The 19,092-nt window shown below is 39.6% G+C and overlaps 1 protein-coding gene and 1 long non-coding RNA gene across 2 annotated transcripts; both read right to left on the reverse strand.

Annotated features, from left to right (window-relative positions):
* Positions 1-187: 187 nt before the first annotated feature.
* On the reverse strand, positions 188-2,095 carry LOC141656092 (uncharacterized). The gene is made up of 3 exons (XR_012548370.1): positions 1,888-2,095; positions 1,179-1,279; positions 188-411 (listed from the first exon to the last, which is right to left on the reverse strand). It is a non-coding gene; the product is annotated as an uncharacterized LOC141656092 (long non-coding RNA).
* A 15,058-nt stretch (positions 2,096-17,153) lies between these two features.
* LOC141641964 (uncharacterized) lies at positions 17,154-18,370 on the reverse strand. Its single transcript, XM_074450602.1, has 4 exons — positions 17,897-18,370; positions 17,620-17,811; positions 17,474-17,545; positions 17,154-17,348 (listed from the first exon to the last, which is right to left on the reverse strand). The coding sequence occupies exons 1-4, from the start codon at positions 18,368-18,370 to the stop codon at positions 17,154-17,156; spliced, it is 933 nt and encodes a 310-aa protein (XP_074306703.1).
* Positions 18,371-19,092: the final 722 nt, after the last annotated feature.

Here is a 19,092-nt window from a genome sequence, read left to right on the forward strand (position 1 = left end):
GCTTAATCGACAACCATAAATTTCGTTTTGGGTTACTGTTTGTATACGGGTAATTTTAGTCAGTCCTATAGCCCCTTGGCAGGACAATACCAGGGCCAAGCTACCAGCACCTTGAAACAAGAAGAATATAGACTTTTATTTTCAGTTCCATTATATGGTACGAATGCACGATACTATCTCGCTTCGGTTTACCATAAGAGAGTGAAGAAAACTTGCAGAAAAAATCTGAATGGTATCAAAATTTTGGTACAAGGAACAGTCAATAAGTATAGAAATCTGAATGGGTTTAGCTCAATTGGCAAGATGCAGGCTCTGACGAAATACAGCCGGAAAAACCAGCATACACATCATCAAGATTGTGCACTAAGTTGCGGTCCCATGTAGTTTGTTGCTAGTCCCATTAAAGCAAACCTGGAGACCGAGAAAACAGTACCGATCAGAGAAGAGAAGGAAAAACAATCTATCAAGCTTGCTGACAAATATTCTCTCCACCCTAAGTAGAACGATAATCAAACATGAAGAACTTGACATGGTACGATTGCCATATTTTTGGGGAGATTATTTGATATTTTGATTTATATACCCTTAAACAGACTGGGGTGATCTAAGATGTCCTATAAATTTGTAGAGTTGAATGCATTATGCGACATCAATTCGTTGTTGAGTAATGCATTTCCCGCTCAAGACACCAATATGCTGTTACAATCTGCAACAGCTCGAATTATAGTAACCACAGCTACTGGCAGAGTCTATTTTCCTTTCCGACTCCAAGATTAAGAGTTCAAATAAAAGACAGAAAATTGTGTTTAGTTTCTCTTCTGAAAAAGCTACATATTACAGACTATAAAAACATGCATTTTCAGGACGGACTTGTGAATTGGGAACCTGTATTCTGAAGAACTTTTGTAACAATAATACAACCGACAAGACTGAAATAGATGGGAGAAGCTGACTCTCATAGCAGAATCGAAATCAGAATCCTCTCTGAGCTACAGCAAACTCAACTAATGACACGATAACTAATACGGGAGACTTCACATGAGATGCTTGAGCAGTGATTAACAATTAATGAGTAGAACAAAGGGATCTGTGAGCACTTCAGAGGAGTACAAAGGATAAACCATAACTTATATTGCAGAGCTCGTTTAAGTAGTCAAAATATGTAAGGGAAAACTTACATCATTGCCATGGAAAACTGCTTAAGATCAGTCTCGATGTTTTTCACATTCACCAACGACTGCGCGCAAAAGATTATTGCAATCCAAGATCCTAGCTTGTACTGCAAGAACCACAGAAAAGAAATTACTAAACAAACAACTAAACCATAAATTCGCCATACAAACTTGTTAATTATTCTGATCCTAACGTCGAAGAAAAGAAGAAGGCACAAAAACATATACTGAAATCGCCTTCTTTTTTCTTGTACAGAAGAGGCGCAAAAACTTCGCTCTCAAAAATTACCAAAGTGTACAGACTACAGTACAGTCACTACAAACTTGAAAACACTTGCAACCTTCATTCACTATCATACAATCACTGAAACATTACCGGTTAAGCATGCTAACATCGATAATACGGAGTATAAGTTTTCTTTACTCGTTACGACTTCACAAGTACAATGCTTAGCTTAATGTGGATGCAAACTAAATTAAAACCCTATACACTCCTATGAACAATTACATGTACACTGCACTTAACCAGTTAAGCTAGCTAAAATCCGCGGAATAAAAAGTCATTATATTTTTGGTATCGAACTCAGCGATACTATTGTCGCAAAACTTTACCAGCAAAGCGAGCTGAGATAGACTAAACAATGCTGTTATACAGGAAATAAAAAGAGATAGGAAGTGGCAAACAAGTAAAAGAGGAGTAAGGAGAGGGGCAAACTCGGAATATGGCGCCGAGAAGACCGCAAAATACGGCGATAAAGCCGGCGTAATCGACCGGGGGTTCTGGTTGTGGGCCCAGGGATGGGTTGTATGGCTTTGCGGCCGAGGGTTGCCGTGGATCGTTGCTGCTCATTTGGTTCGACTGCTATTATTCACTGCTCATATTTTCCCAATTTTTTTTCATTTTGATTTGGAAAAACTCCCTTACCCGACAATACCCGTTACCGTAAAACCGTCTCATAAAACGTACCGTAATTGTGGTATACTTGTATATAAGAGTATTTGAAAAAAAAAAAAAATCAGCTCAATTACGCGTATACTCTCGCATAAGGAGTCTTCCCTTCGTTTTGGTTATTTCTTTACCTTTGATTTTGGCACAAAAAATCAGGGACTAAAGAGAATACCAATTATTTGATGACAAGTTGATCAAATTGGGTTTTGATGATCAAATTGTTTATCAAAAGCTAGGTTGCACGGACACTTCTCCTAATCGGTGTTCCCGTGTCGAACACGACACTCGTCGGACACACGTCAAAACGTGTCGGACACCTGTAAAGCCGTGTCTAACTTTCATCTTTTATTTGGGCACGTGTCCAACGCGTGTCCATGGTATTTGGACACATCTTCAAATGGAAAGTTGAATTTAAGGTAAATTGCGTGAATTGTTATATGGTTGAATTTGGCGGGCAAATGATGTTCTTTAGACAAGTACTGAGATGTCGAAATAAATTGATTATAAGTTGGTTTTGGTTTTAGAAATGAGAATAAGTTATATTTAACGTCAAATTTTACCTTCATTTATTTAAATTTAATAGGGTTATTTAACAGAAATAGTACAACTATAGACACTCTTCTCAAAATACTACAAACTTCAATTTAACTCACAATAAAACGAATAATTGCCCCCCTCTTCTTATATTAAACTAGATGACCGTCTACCTCTTTAGCAGGTTCCTCCCTCTAATTCTCCTATATCCATGACCCAGCCAACACTAATCCATCACCAACAATCCAACATCACAACTGCCACCTCCTTGTTTAATTATTGACCCGTACAATAACTCCCTCCACCGTCGAGCACCGTAACGGCAGTGATCCGAGGAAATCCGATTGCATATTCATACAAGACCCAAGTAGGCGAGTTGAGGAGGGGATTCTTCTTTGTACAAATGGTACCTTAAAAGAGAGTTGGATTCTTAAAAGCGTTAAGCCGATGTCAATTTGGCAAGTTACGCCCACCTTATAAAAGCTCGAAATACCCTATATACAGTGGTCATAGGTTGAAGTATCCAGTATCTAAATTTTGTGATGTAGCTTAGTGTAAAATTGTAGAATTGTTATCTTGGCCCAGATCCACAACCGCCCAGGCTTCAACATCAAGGTTCAATTATTATGAGATTTCATTTCAAGCTTAGTCCATAATAACGACATCCCCACAAACCCCCCAAAACCTAAAATTAATATTTACCTCAAAATCCCTAAATTGATTAGGGGATCCAGGGTTTACCTTGACAATTAGAGGAGGGAAGGACAACAATGACGAAGGCGAAGAGGTGAGATGTACGTCTGGTAAGATAGACGAAGTCGGAGCCGCGATAATCGAAAGCGAGAAGGAAGGCTGAATTTCAACTCAGATGCGGCTCGATGTTGGTGTTAATTGTGAATGATGGTGTTTTGCTTTGATGACGAACGAATTGTGGCGGTCATGGTGTGGATGGTGGTGGAGAAATTTGGTGTGAATGGGGCGGTCAGTAGTTAACTGTGGTGTGAGTGGTGGGTTAAACAAGGTGACTAATGGTGGTGGTTGGAAGCTGATTACGTGATGTCGATGTCGGATGTTATGGTGTGAATGACGAAGAAGATAGTAGTGAGGTGTTTGAGTTGGTGATGACAATGGGACCCACTGACATCTACTTGAATTCTAACCGGTTTTACAGGTTAAAATTAATCTAAGTATAAAACGAGAAGAGGGAGGTAGTAGTATGGTTTATTGTGAGTTAAACGAAAGTACGGAGTATTTTGAGAAGACAACCGATAGTTTAGAGTATTCTTATTAAATAACCCAATTTAATATCAAATACTTTTTCAAAAGTAAAATCACACATATATAACTACAAAATATATATTTTATTAAATTTAAATAACGTGTCCCGTGTCCTAAATTTCATGAGATGCCGTGTCACGTGTCCGTGTCATATCCGTGTCCGTGTCCGTTTTGGTGCTACCTAGATCAAAAGCATTCCCAAAATATAGAAAGGTACTCCCTCTGTCCCGGTCAATTGTTGTCCTTTGATTTTGGCACAAAGACTAAAAAAAGAGGAAGAGATCAGTTACCAAATAACAAGTGGAACAAATTGAGTATGAATAATCAAATTGTTCATCAAGTTCATTCTTAAAATAGAAAGGACAACAACTCAATGAGACACACTACTATGGAAAAAGACAACAAATGACAGGGACAGAGGGAGTAAATAATTAACTATAACACCCCCATACTCCAAGTGCCTTACCAGGACCACTTAGGTATAAAGATGTTACCATCTCGGTTCCCCGAGACAATGATAATCATAAGACAATAACGAAACGACATTTAAATAGTATAAGTTTAGTGAAAGAATACAATCCAAACCAAATGCCCAAAATACGGGTTACATGTTCTCAAAACAACTGTCTAATCAACTAAATAAAATGTCTGACAAACTACTCAAGCTACAGCGGAAGACTCTATCATCTGAAGGTGACACATCCCAGCTAGCCCATGTATCTCGACTCATACCTGCTCAACAACTGCTCACCATCTCCGAATGGATCACCACAGTTTTTAAAACAATAAACGGGGTCAGTACTAATCACACAATTTATACAACTCAACAATACAACAAGCAAAACAGCTTAATCGTCACAGATGTACTCCGAACTCCATCACTAACTCCACAATACTGACTACACACTAAAGTGTGTAGCCCTGCCAGAGTACCCATCGCAACAGGTTACTCCTCGCCGCCAGTGGGGGACCGCAGCCGTTCCCACCTAAGCCCCGCTCATCTCTGTCGAGCGATAAACCCAAATCCATTAATGTGCACATCCCTTCTGTGGCGGGTTCCACAGAAGGCGAATAATGGGCGTGAAGCCACTCCCGCAAGTGACTCCACTCAGCCAGGGACGCACCCCGAAGAACACAGACAGATACAAACAATCACAACTACTAATCAGCAATCAAAACCAACAACCGTCACAATACTCGTATGATAACAATCAACAATCACAAATCACCACCAACACATTATGGGACTAATACTGAGTAGGGAAACCCTATCTGGAATGCAATACAGTCAGACGATCTCAACAGCTGTTATCAAAAAGCCTCCTCTACGAATCCTCCTTCTAACATAACATCACATATATCACTAACCACACAAAACTAACACAAATCCCCAACTCCCAAAATTAGGGTTTAACGAAACTTTTTTTTTTTTTGGTGAAATGTGAGATGTATATTAATAAAACCGAAGTAATTACAAGACAATATAAACCGAGACACAACAAAAAGGTAGACTAAAGCCCAAGGCCCTAGGCTTTTACAACCTATCTAACCATCAGCCTGTCCATCCATTTCTCATCCTTACCAACAACAGGAAACAATATCTTCCCCTTTATCCAACTCCAACATTCCTCCTTTATCTTCTTCAACACAATTTCAGGTGAATCCATCACCTAATTAACTCGCACACTATCCCTCTGATGCCACACTTGATAGTAACAAGCATTAAGGATCATCGCTATCATTTTTCTTTTCAGAGTCGATCCCTTTTTTCTTGAGCACCTCAACATCGCATTTTGGAAAGGGATTTTAGATTCACACCATGTTTCAACTTTCCTGATTATTTGCCTACTATAAGGGCAATCGAAGAAGAGATGGTCTACAGTTTCTGGGTAGAGATCACATAGTAAACATTTATCGTCCTGACAACATCCAATCTTGAACAATTTATCCTTGACATTCATGCCCTTATTCATGGCCATCCATGTGATAAGGGAGTGTTTGGGGATATTCATTTGATTCCAAACCTGACTATACCACGATTTTTTTGGTATCTTTCGCTCGTAGCCATTCGTACCCGCTTCGAATAGTATACCCTTTTTCATGATGTTGCCACTGACCATTTATATAACCAGTACTCATTATATCTTTGACCTTGCAGATGTTTTTCCAGGTCCAGCTCACATCCTGAGGAGGCTTGTTAAATATAACAAATTCGGTACGTAGATCTTACCCTCGACGCAAGGATCACAAAGATGTAAAGAAAGATGAATTCCGACCTTCCAAGCTCCGAGATTTGTCAATAATGCGACGAATGCGAAGTACGTAGGTTGAAATCTCTTTTTCAAAGTAATTAGGTTTGTAAAAGCGTATTATGAAAGTGACGGAAGTGTTTATATATTAATTCGCATTATTAACAAAACCCGATAAAACATTACCCGTAAACCGGGCTACTCGATCGAGTAACTGACGTACTCGATCGAGTGCCGCCTACTCGATCGAGTACCAAGGCTACTAGATCGAGTACCCTACAGGTCAAAAACTATTTTAAATCGCAAAACAACCTTACTCGACAGAGTAAGGCCCACTCGATAGAGTACCCAGAGACTCATAAAACCGTAGTATTACAGTCTTCCCTCCTTAAAAAGAACTTCGTCCCCGAAGTTCAAGCCACAACAAAGAAAAGACATACACCACACTCCCGACACAACAACCAAACCAAAACTCAACACAAAACATGTTACCAACCAAACTCACTCGACTCAAACCGTTACTAACCATACCGACACAACACAAAAAGATGTAAAAACTCTTAAAAACTCTTCGCGATCATCTCCTACCCCCCTAAAAGAAATAAGGTTACGTCCCCGTAACCATACATACCTAATAAAAAAGGAAAGGGTAACGCTCTCTCATGGCCTCCTCTGCCTCCCATGTAGCTTTCTCAGTCTCGTGATTAGACCAAAAGATTTTGAGCAAAACTGTCTCACCACTCCTAGTCTTCCTAACCTTCCGGTCAAGAATCTGCTTAGGCATCTCAAGATAGGATAAGGACTCATCTAACTCTAAGCTCTTTGCCTCTAACACATGTGACGGATCACTCACATACTTGCGCAACTGAGATACATGAAACACATTATGCACCATCTCCAACGCAGCTGGTAAAGCCAAACGATAAGCAACCTCTCCAACCCGTTCTAAGATCTCATAAGGCCCTATGAACTTCTGACTCAGCTTGCCTTTCTTCCCAAATTTCATAACCCCACGCATAGGAGACACTTTCAGAAGAACCTTGTTCCCAACCTGAAACTCTATATCCCGACGATGTAGATCTGCATAACTCTTTTGCCTATTCTGAGCCGCTCTCATCCTTTCCCTGATCATCTTAATCTGCTCAACCATCTCATGTACCATCTCTGGTCCTAGAACCACTGCCTCAACACTGTCGTCCCAACAAATCGGACTCCTACATCTCCTCCCATATAAGGCCTCAAACGGTGCCATGCCAATACTAGAGTGATAGATGTTGTTGTAAGAAAACTCAATCAAATCTAATCTCTGTTCCCAGCCAGCTACCACCAAAGTCCATCACACAAGCTCGTAACATATCCTCAAGAGTCTTGATTGTTCTCTCAGTCTGACCGTCTGTCGCAGGATGAAATGCTGTACTCATCTTCAATGTCGTTCCCAAATATTCCTGCAACTCCTTCCAAAACCTTGAGATAAACCTCGCATCTCTGTCAGATACTATGTCTTTAGGGACTCCATGCAACTTTAGCACATTCTTCCGATAAGCCATAGCTAACTATGCCTTAGTCTATGTATCTTTCATTGGCACAAAATGAGCTGACTTGGTCAGTCGATCCACTATTACCCATATCATGTTGTTACCCTGTTGACTCTTCGCCAAACCCACGATAAAATCCATAGAAATGGATTCCCACTTCCACTCAGGTACCTCTAAAGACTGAATCTTACCTTGTGGTCGTCGTTGTTCCCCTTTAACTCTCTGGCATGTCAAACAACGGGCCACAAACTCAGCTGTTTCTTTCTTCATCCCAGGCCACCAGAACGTGTTCTTTAAATCTTTGTACAGCTTGTCACCACCTGGATGTACCGAATATGGTGTACAATGTGCCTCTGTCATGATTGTCTTTTTCAACTCTTCATCATTAGGGACACACCACCTCCCATCAAACCTCAGACTACCATCTGTATGAATAGAGAATCGAGACACTGTCCCTTTCTCTACTCCAGCCCTCCACTCTACCATCTTAGGATCCAACGCCTGTTTACCTCGAATATCATCATAAAGATCAGGCTGTACTGTCAAATCTTCCATGGCATCCCCTCTCTGCGTCATATGTATCCCAAACTTCCCCACCTCATCTCTCAACCTCATCAAAGATAAAGTTGTACACAAAGAATGTACACTCTTCCTACTCAAAACATCTGCAACAACATTGGCTTTCCCGTCATGGTAGATAATATCCATGTCATAATCGCCAATCAGCTCCATCCACCTCCTCTGTCTCATGTTCAACTCCTTTTGAGTGAAGATGTACTTGAGACTCTTGTGATCAGAAAATAGCTTAAAGGTCGCCCCATAAAGGTAATGTCTCCAAATCTTGAGAGCAAACACAACTGCACCCAACTCTAGATCGTGTGTAGGATAATTCTCCTCATAAGGCTTCAATTGCCTAGAAGCATAGGCAATCACTTTACCGTTCTGCATCAACACACATCCCAACCCATTCTTTGAGGCATCTGTATAAACCTCAAAATTCTCAATCCCTTCAGGCAATGCTAGGATAGGAGCTGTGGTCAAACGCTCCCTTTATGTTTGGAACGCCGTCTCACAACTCTCATCCCAACGAAACCTGTTCTCTTTCCTCATCAAAGCTGTCATAGGTCTAGCAATCTTGGAGAAATCCTTCACGAACCGTCTGTAATATCCAGCTAAACCCAAGAAACTCCTGATCTCAGCAACATTCTTTGGTGCTTCCCACTTTGTCACTGCCTCAATCTTTGCCGGATCCACAGCTACCCCATTCTTAGAGATCACATGCCCTAGAAAAGCAACTCTCTCTAACCAGAACTCACACTTGGACAGCTTAGCATATAGCTCGTGCTCCCTCAAGGTCTGCAACACAACCCTCAGATGCTCCTCATGCTCCTCCTTAGTCTTGGAATAGACTAAGATGTCATCGATAAACACCACCACAAACTTGTCCAAAAACTGTCTGAAGATTCTGTTCATCAAATCTATAAACACAAATAGGTGCATTAGATAACCCAAACGGCATCACCACATACTCATAATGGCCATACCTCGACGTGAAAGTCGTCTTTGGTATGTCCACCTCTCTAATCTTCACCTGATGGTACCCCGACCTCAAATCAATCTTGGAAAAGACTGATGCACCACTCAACTGATCAAACAGGTCATCTATCCTTGACAAAGGATACTTGTTCTTCACCGTCACTCGGTTCAGCTCCCTGTAATCTATACACAACCTCAAGCTCCCATCTTTCTTCTTCACAAAAAGAACTGGTGCTCCCCACGGTGATACACTAGGTCTAATGTATCCCTTCTCTATCAGATCATCTAACTGTTTACTGAGCTCCTCCGTCTCTTTAGGACCCATCCGGTATGGTGCCTTAGAGATTAACCCCGTCCCCGGTTTCAATTCAACCGTGAAATCTATCTCCCTCTTCGGTGACAACCCCGAAATATCCTCTGGAAAGACATCTGCAAACTCACCCACCACTGGTATCTGATCAACTGTCGGACTCTCTATCCGGTCATCTCTCACATGGCACAAGATCAAAGGGCATCCCTTCCTCAGGTAGGATTTCAAGGTCACAGCTGCAATCAACTTAACTTTGGGTTTGACCACAAACCCACGATAAGACACACTAACGCCCTTAGGACCTCTCAAAGACACTTTCTTTTGATGACAGCCTATCTTAGCTTTGTACTTTCCCAACCAATCCATCCCGAATATCATCTCAAAACCGTCTAAAGGAAACTCTAGCAAGTCTGCAGGTAAGTCAACTTGCCCAACTATCATAGATACATCCCTAAACAACCTCCCATATGATACAGACTCACCCGAAGGTATAAAAACTTTCTCACTTACAGACTCATATACCCTCAAACCCAACCGTTTAACATGACTCGAAGATACAAACGACTGAGACGCCCCCGAATCAAACAAAACAAAGGTATGAATACCGTTAATAAGAAAGGTACCAGTGATAACATATGCATCGTCCTCAGCTGCTTTCTTGTATATCATAAACAACTTTCCACTGGTCTTCTGTCCACCTCCCTAAACAGTACTGGCTGACGTGGTCGGCTTAGCACTCGACCCCTGATTGTTGTTGTTGTTCGTAGCTGGTTTCTGATAAGAATTACCGCCATTGCGGTTACCTCCACCCTGGTTGCTTTGACCTTCCCGGTTAGACCCTGACCCAGCCGGTCTGTTGCTCGCATAACTCTGTGCCGGCCCCTGAGAATAGCTCCCCTGAGCCGATCTCTGAAAAACTCTAGGTACACTCGTGCACTCATGTCTCTTGTGGCCTACACCGCCACAGCCAAAGCAGGTCATCCCCCAACTACTACTACCGCTCCCACGGCCACGCCCAAAGGAAGCCCCAACACTGAACCCTGAACCAGAAGAAAACGCTCTAGCCTGACTATGGTTGTCTTTCTTGTAATTAGATTGGCCACCATTTTCACTCTCAGCCTTTCTTTTCTCACTACCTCTCTCCCGGGCCATCTCCACCAACCTCTCAGCTCTCCCATCCCTCTCATAAGCTTCCTTAACATCAGTAAAGACTCCCACGAGTAACTTGTCCATAATCCTGGGTGTCAACCCCCTCTCAAATCTCAGCGCTAGGTTCTCCTCACTCAAACCCATGTCCTCAGCATATCTAGACTTCTCATTAAACTGCTTGTAGTACTCAGTAACTGACATATCAGATGTCATCCTAAACCCATCAAACTCCTCCCTCAGCTTACTCCTCACATGCTCAGGTACAAACTCTTTCCTCATAGCCCTCCGGAACTCTTCCCAAAGTATAGCAGGTAAGCCCTGCTTCATATACATCTCTCTAGCACTCGCTTTCACCTTATCCCACCACTCACCAGCCACTTCCCTCAAGTAGAACGCAGCTTGTTCTACTTTCATCTCATCAGGACAATGTACCAGGTCCAGAATGTTCTCCATCTCACGATGCCAATTATCAAGAAGAATTGGCTCCCCGGTCCCCTTGTACTCTTTTGGGTTAAACCTCGCTATATAAAGACTGATCTTAGAGTGATCAACCTCCTTATCCTTCCCCACTCTCTTTAGGGCCTCCGTAAGAGCATCTTGATGCTCCAACATCTTAACTATATCGTCGATGTTCATGCTCTCAGCTCTCGCATACAAAGCGGTTTTCTTTGGCGGCATCTTGAAACTCTGTAAGAAAAGGTAGATATAAACATACGTACTATAACCCAAAACACGAAAACAGCCTGCCCAGAACCCACTCGATCGAGTGCCTAAATCTACTCGATCGAGTAGAGCCTACTCGATCGAGTGCCCACCATACTCGATCGAGTGCCCCGACTCCAAACCCAAAACAGACCTTCTGATCTCTAACATACTCGACCGAGTAGCACAGCCACTCGATCGAGTGACCCCCTACTCGATCGAGTGCCCCTATGTACTCGATCGAGTACCCAAAAACACGCTACTGATCATAAAAACGTCAAAATACCCACTCGATCGAGTCGGACCCAATCGATCGAGTACCTCACCTACTCGATCGAGTGCCCCCTACTCGACCGTATATACTACCCGCGTGTTATCTCTCATAACCCAACATACTATGCAACTTCATAATCTCAACATTATAATATAACTACGCATGCGATTCTACACAATTCCTCATATAATCAACAAATTAAACTACTTCATGTTATCAAATGCCACATAACAAATAACCATCATGCTTCTTTATTCAAACCAACATATATGCACACCCCACCAAATTTTCAATCACAATTTCAATCCTCTACTCCCAACATCCAACAATTCACAACATATATCGTTACGTTCACATACAAGTTAACAAACACCACATATGACTAAAAAAAGAGGAAGAGATCAGTTACCAAATAACAAGTGGAACAAATTGAGTATGAATAATCAAATTGTTCATCAAGTTCATTCTTAAAATAGAAAGGACAACAACTCACTGTGACACACTACTATGGAAAAAGACAACAAATGACAGGGACAGAGGGAGTAAATAATTAACTGTAACACCCCCATACTCCAAGTGCCTTACCAGGACCACTCAGGTATAAAGATGTTACCATCTCGGTTCCCCGAGACAATGATAATCATAAGACAATAACGAAACGATATTTAAATAGTATAAGTTTAGTGAAAGAATACAATCCAAACCAAATGCCCAAAATACGGGTTACATGTTCTCAAAACAACTGTCTAATCAACTAAATAAAATGTCTGACAAACTACTCAAGCTACAGCGGAAGACTCTATCATTTGAAGGTGACACATCCCAGCTAGCCCATGTATCTCGACTCATACCTGCTCAACAACTGCTCAACATCTCCGAATGGATCACCACAGTTTTTAAAACAATAAACGGGGTTAGTACTAATCACACAATTTTTATAACTCAACAATACAACAAGCTAAACAGCTCAATCGTCACAGATGTACTCCGAACTCCATCACCAACTCCACAATACTGACTACACACTAAAGTGTGTAGCCCTGTCAGAGTACCCATCGCAACAGGTTACTCCTCGCCGCCAGTGGGGGATCGCAGCCGTTCCCACCTAAGCCCCCTAAGCCCCGCTCATCTCCGTCGAGCGATAAACCCAAATCCATTAATGTGCACATCCCTTCTGTGGCGGGTTCCACAGAAGACGAATAATGGGCGTGAAGCCACTCCCGCAAGTGACTCCACTCAGCCAGGGACGCACCCCAAAGAACACAGACAGATACAAACAATCACAACTACTAATCAGCAATCAAAACCAACAACCGTCACAATACTCGTATGATAACAATCAACAATCACAAATCATCACCAACACATTATGGGACTAATACTGAGTAGGGAAACCCTCCCTGGAATGCAATACAGTCAGACAATCTCAACAGCTGTTATCAAAAAGCCTCCTCTACGAATCCTCCTCCTAACATAACATCACATATATCACTAACCACACAAAACTAACACAAATCCCCAATTCCCAAAATTAGGGTTTAACGAAACTTAATTAAATATAACAAATTTGGTACGTAGATCTTACCCTCGACGCAAGAATCACAAAGATATAAAGAAAGATGAATTCCGACCTTTCAAGCTCCGGGATTTGTCAATAATGCGACGAATGCGAAGTACGTAGGCTGAAATCTCTTTTTCAAAGTAATTAGGTTTGTAAAAGCGTATTATGAAAGTGACGGAAGTGTTTATATATTAATTCGCATTATTAACAAAACCCGACAAAACATTACCCGTAAACCGGGCTACTCGATCGAGTAACTGACGTACTCGATCGAGTGCCGCCTACTCGATCGAGTACCAAGGCTACTCGATCGAGTACCCTACAGGTCAAAAACTATTTTAAATCGCAAAACACCCTTACTCGACAGATTAAGGCCCACTCGATAGAGTACCCAGAGACTCATAAAACCGTAGTATTACATTAACTAAGATACTTCAAAGTATAATAGATAAACAAGTGACCGAGACAGGGGGAGTATATAATAATTATCATAGACACATAGTCTTCCCCTACTAAAACACACATTATACTATACCTATTTGTAATCGAAAATATTTTAGTCTGGTTAAGACAGATGTATTATGGATAATAGGTCCAGATTCGAAACCCATTTCCCCTCTATTGTAATGCGACAATGCGCACTTTGTTAGAAAAAAAATCTATTTGTAGAGCCTCTTAATTAATTATCGAATCCTTAATTATTTCTCATAATTTGGCCATAATATTTCGAATGGATTATGACTTTTGAAATCTAGACATAATTCTCACCTTCGTAAACAATGGATATCAATTAATATATGATTTATTATGCATAATTTTTTTTCCCTTCAAAACAATTTCACACTAACAAATTGTTAAACAAAAACGATATCTTCACGGGTAAAAGAACTCTTTCCTATATCATGGCCAATAATTTACACTTTTTTTGGTGTTTTAATCACAGAGAAAAAGTATTGTACATAATTCACACTTAATGAGTTTTTGAGTTTTTGTGTATTTTTTTTTTGAGGTCTATAAAGTTTATAAATTAAATTCTATTTTTATGACGTTAAAAATCAAATTTTTCTGAGTTTATATGTATTTTTTTAGTTATAATGTAACTTTTTGAGATTAATGTTTAAGTAAATGAACTCAACAACTTTATAATAAAACTCAAAATTTTAAATCAAAACTCAAAAACTATACCATCCAGGGTTTTAAAACTCGGTATCGGTCGCGATCGCGGTTGCGGTCGCGGTGTCACAGAATCGGTCCTGTACCGCTTGCCGCGGACCAAAATCGCTCGTCGCGGTCGATTTTTGTTTTACAATATTTTTTTTTTGCTATATTTTTGTTTATAAGTATTTCTAATGTTATTTTATGTCTAAATATGTATAAAACAATGTTTTTAATAGTCTAATGAAAATCCCGGTGGATACATTAAGGGTTTAGGTGATAAGAAGTTGAAGTCTGCATGACGCCAAATGAAAAAGAAAATGGCACTGGAGGGAGAGGTAGGTGCCAGGAGAAAAAGAATGAATTGGAGAGTATAAAACAAATGAAAAAGAAAATAGTATGAAGGGAAAAATGGAAAAGTAGGCGCCAAAATTGTGGAAGGAAGAGAGTGGTGGAGCCCTAAAAGCAAAGTACTATAGAAATGAATTCAAGAAATAGATAAGAAAAAGTTGTACATTGATAAATGACAATTGACTATTACAAATTTATGAAGTAGCCTTCTCTACGTGAAATTACACCCATAAAAAACACAAAATAACAATTAATTATAATAATATATAACACCATAAAAAAGACAAAATAATAATTAATTCTAATAATAACACAAATGGTGGTCGAAATATTTGTGGACATTCATGAAATATTAATACCACATGGAGTGACGGGGCGGTTCTTCATAATCATATTGTTCATTTTGGTTTCCATTAAAAATCGACCCGGCATTAAATCCCCATGCTGTTTGATTTTGATTCGAGTGGTCATCCCATCCACTACGGGTCGAAGAAGTATCAGAACCATAAAACATGGATTATGGTAATGCGTGTCTCCGTAATTGATGCTGCCATGATTATAGATATTTACACCAAGTAGTGGTCGTATCCACTACTTGTGGATATCCCGTTGATTCACAATTGGGATAATATGGAAAATATGGGTCTATGTTTGAACCGACAGACTCTTTTGCTACAACATTTCCAGATAATCCTTGCCAAGAGTACTCATTGATATCCATATCATTGGCAACATTTTTTCCTTTACGGGCACGCTCGTACACTTGATCCAACATTACAAAACCAGGGAGAGGGTTGTCATAGTTCCCGGGTGGAACATATGCATCTTCACCACTATACGAGTTCATATACTCACCGCGACCACCCTCGTCATCATCTTGACCACCTCCATCGTCGTCCCCGTTTCCATCGTCATCACTGCTCGGAGGAGTCAACACAGAATCCCTAGTGGGTGGAACTCTGTTATGATATGCAAATTCTGGACGAACGACTCTATTACCTTCTTCACCAGTCTCCCGGAAACCGGCATCATTCTTATCATCACTTACATATATCCATGATGTACCTTCAGCTTCCTTAAACGGCTCTACCTCTAACCAATTATTTATCGGATCTGAACAATCAAATATATTATCCAAGTTAATTGGATCAAAACTTGTAGCAATCTCCTTTTCGCTACGCCTCGTTTGGTGTTTTCTCTATTACCACATGTTGTACCGTAGGTACACAATCTGGTGAAGTTTTTTGTACTTCAAACGGTTTCTTGTTTTTGTGTGAACAAGACTCCACATAATCCAATTCCTTTCACAAATAGAGGACGATGTGGTTTGACTTAACACCCTAATAGCTATTGCCTGAAGAGCAGGAGCACTCTCACCATACGTTAACCACCATGTAGCTGCATTCACGGAATTTACGAAATATCAACTGCAATTAAATTTGAATATTATTTCTATATTCTAGATTATTAAATTTTCAAGCCAATGATACCTGGATCCATTAAGTTTATTGCTCTCTGAGCCACGGTACTTGCGAAACTATCCATCTTTTGCTCATACATGAACAACTATAAATAATAAAATTAGTAAATACCGTGCGAAATATTTATAATCATTATTTGTTAAACATATTTGATATCTTTTAAAAATTAGTAGGATATTACTCTAACTTGAGTTAATGCTCTAATTTGAGTGTCAACATCTGGCTCCAATTTTTCGATAACGTTCTTTACGCCCTTCTTTATTTCTTTGTCGGTTGAAATTTTATCCACTCCATACAAAAAATTGGTATTAAGGTAACATCCTTCAAATAAACATGAATTAAAGAATTAATAATAATTAGAAAGTTCAACATCTAACTAATAAATACGTGATATTACCTGCAGCATGTAAATCTTGATGAAGTTGACCGTCCCATCTTTTGTCGATCATAGCCCAATATAGCTTATAACTAGTACAATTTTCCCTAATAGCTAACTTGCATTGTTCCATAGCCTCATAGATATACCCCATAGTGGGTAGAGGATCTCCATCAACTAACCTTAATACTCGAACAATGGGTGCTTGAATTTTTAAGATTTCATCTGCCTTGTCCCAAAATTTAACTACTTCAGTTGATGGACTTCTAGAGAACAACTCACGGACTTCCACTTCAGTTTCATCAATATTATAATATCTGGTATTTATCCAACCAGGTGAACTAAACATATTCTGTAACGCAATCTTCAGATCTACAACACTTTCTAACATGATAAAATTTGTAGCAAATCGAGTCAACGATGGACGTAGCAATTCTCTATCGGCGGTGAATGTTTTCATGTAATTAGCTGCCTACTTATAGTGATAGATAAATCTAGTTACCTTTTGAGCTTGTTCAATAACTGCTTTACTGTTTTTCCTCTAAACCAAATCTTCTAAAAGAAGATCAAGGCAATGAGCTACACAAGGTGTCCAATATATGTGTGGATATTTTTCCATCAACTTTTTTCCACCTGCTTTAACAGCTGTCTCATTATCTGTTACAATTTGAATAGCTCTATGTGGACCAATTTCCTTTACCACGTCCTTCATAAGCTTGAAGTAGTAATTTGCATCCTTCCGCAAGACATGAGAAGCATCAACAGGTTTATGAAAGATGGTACCACGAACTGAGTATATTAGAAAGTTAATAATGTGCATGTTCGTTGGCCCTGTCCAACCATCACACATTATTGACACACCTCTTTCATCGCATACTGGTTTGAGAGTCTTAATGAATTCCTTCTTTCATTATAAGCTTTAGGAAGATATATCTAAATAGAGAAATAAATTAGATACAAATACATAACATAAAAATTATAAAAATAGATGTCCACATTAGAGATACCTCGGATATGGCATATGCCGTAGGGTCTCGTACACCCTTACCAACATCACGTATTGTTTGCATCAACGAATTTGCATATGGAGACTCTATAGCTCTAAATGGAATATTAGTATCAATCATAAAATTCCCCCAAGCTTTGATCAATTGCTTCTTTGCCTTTTTTAACCATGTGGTGCTAATCTTTGATTGTTTCTGTTTCAGATAGAGTCTTTCTCAAGTTCAACGACTCTGGCCCTCAATTTAGATGTTGGGGTGTTAATGGGCTCAAACCTATTACCTCTGGTCCTAGTTTCTTGGACTGAGCCTGATCGACGCAGTTGCGGGTTAATCTATTACCTCCAGCACCACCAACATTTTGTTCGTACTGGCGATGGTGATCCGTCTCATGTTGCATTTGACTTTGATGCCTTGAATATGTTAATTGGTCATTGCCATCATCATCTTTATTGTCGTCATTTTCATTACCACTGGCACGATATGAACCTACAATATCCTCTTCAAATTCTCGGACACGTTTTTCTTCGTCTTTCTTTATTGCCTTGAAATTAACTAAAAGATCCCACATTTCTCTCCGAACATCTGGAGAAACTTTAGGACACCCGGAAACATTTCCTGCTTTGTTAGCTAGATGTTCCTTTAACCGTGTAATCCCTCCACTCATTTTCTTATTGCAAAACAAACATTGAACTCTTCGATCTCCCTTATCAAGTTTTGTTGCAAATCGCCATGCGACGTCTTCAATGTTTGGCATTTTCTAAAGAATTTCAAGACAATAAATTAATAAAATGTTTCATGCATTATTATAAAATATTATTAAGGGAAATATTCAACTTAATTATTAAGTTTCATACAATATTATAAAATTAGTAAACATATGAAATACATATTCAATAAATAAAGTCGTCAAATACTCTAATAAAGAAATCAAGATTTAATAAACTCATTCATTCATACATATTAATAATTGACAAATAAGTGTTTTATGATAAAAAAAAAAAATACAAACAATTATCCTACAAAAACACAAATACGGAATATATTAATATTTAATATAGCCATGACCCATAATTATTAATTGTTAATTAAAGCTTAGTGGCTTATGATAAGCCACGTAATGCACACCCCTTCCCCTCAATTACTTATTTCCATCTACCAAACCCCCAAGTCCCCAACCCTAAAAATTAATCATCTTCTCCAGCCATCCGCCTATCCCTGTCAAACGCCAGAAAAATTACCACCATAATCCTCTTATCTTTTTTACCCGATCGTCTTCATCCATATCCCAATTCTACCTGCTACATACAAACGATAACATGATATCAGAAAAGATGGAAAAGAAGTGTATGATGATACGATGTACCTTAGTATTCTTCAAGAATTAAGATCCGCAAAATTTAAGGTAAGTTTTTTATGATTTTCAGCTTCATTTTGGTAGATACTAAGAGCGACCTTATTGTAGCTTTTATAGATGGA

This window comes from Silene latifolia, chromosome 1 (genome assembly GCF_048544455.1).
Source record: "Silene latifolia isolate original U9 population chromosome 1, ASM4854445v1, whole genome shotgun sequence".
Classification (NCBI taxonomy): domain Eukaryota; kingdom Viridiplantae; phylum Streptophyta; class Magnoliopsida; order Caryophyllales; family Caryophyllaceae; genus Silene; species Silene latifolia.

Bases quoted from the DNA above. Each gene is read 5' to 3' on its own strand.
- LOC141641964 (XM_074450602.1), bottom strand. From the start codon at position 18,370: ATGCCAAACATTGAAGACGTCGCATGGCGATTTGCAACAAAACTTGAT. The intron at 17,812-17,896 runs GTAATAGGTTTG...TATCTGAAACAG, and splicing joins CCAAGAAACTAGGACCAGAG to AAACAATCAAAGATTAGCAC. The intron at 17,349-17,473 runs GTGTGTCAATAA...GTCTTGCGGAAG, and splicing joins ACCAGTATGCGATGAAAGAG to GATGCAAATTACTACTTCAA.